Source organism: Chaetura pelagica, unplaced genomic scaffold (assembly GCF_000747805.2).
Source record: "Chaetura pelagica isolate M959 unplaced genomic scaffold, ChaPel_1.0 scaffold207, whole genome shotgun sequence".
Taxonomy (NCBI): Eukaryota; Metazoa; Chordata; class Aves; order Apodiformes; family Apodidae; genus Chaetura; species Chaetura pelagica.
The window spans coordinates 5523808-5524050 of record NW_009953929.1 but is presented as its reverse complement, the minus strand read 5'-3'; the positions used below and the strand labels follow the sequence as shown (position 1 = coordinate 5524050).

At 60.1% G+C, this 243-nt stretch overlaps 1 protein-coding gene across 1 annotated transcript in view; it reads left to right on the top strand.

The window, feature by feature from the left end:
- Positions 1-243, top strand: part of ZIC4 (Zic family member 4) — a gene marked incomplete at its 5' end in the record, with an annotated part of 8477 nt that overhangs the window by 5242 nt on the left and 2992 nt on the right. The window contains one exon of the mRNA XM_010001681.1: positions 1-233. This exon is cut by the window's left edge and continues 11 nt beyond it. Within this exon, the coding sequence (XP_009999983.1) occupies positions 1-233 (233 nt within the window). The remainder of the gene's footprint in view (positions 234-243) is intronic.

The following is a 243-nucleotide window of genomic DNA, read 5'->3' as shown; positions in this document are numbered from 1 at the left end:
GTGTGAATTCGAGGGCTGTGACAGACGCTTCGCCAACAGCAGCGACAGGAAGAAACACTCACACGTCCACACCAGCGACAAGCCCTACAACTGCAAAGTGAGAGGCTGCGACAAGTCCTACACCCACCCCAGCTCCCTGAGAAAACACATGAAAGTGCACTGCAAATCCCCTCCTCCCAGCTCCGGCTACGAGTCCTCCACGCCCTCCTTGGTGTCCCCCTCCTCGGACTCCGGCCGGGAGCC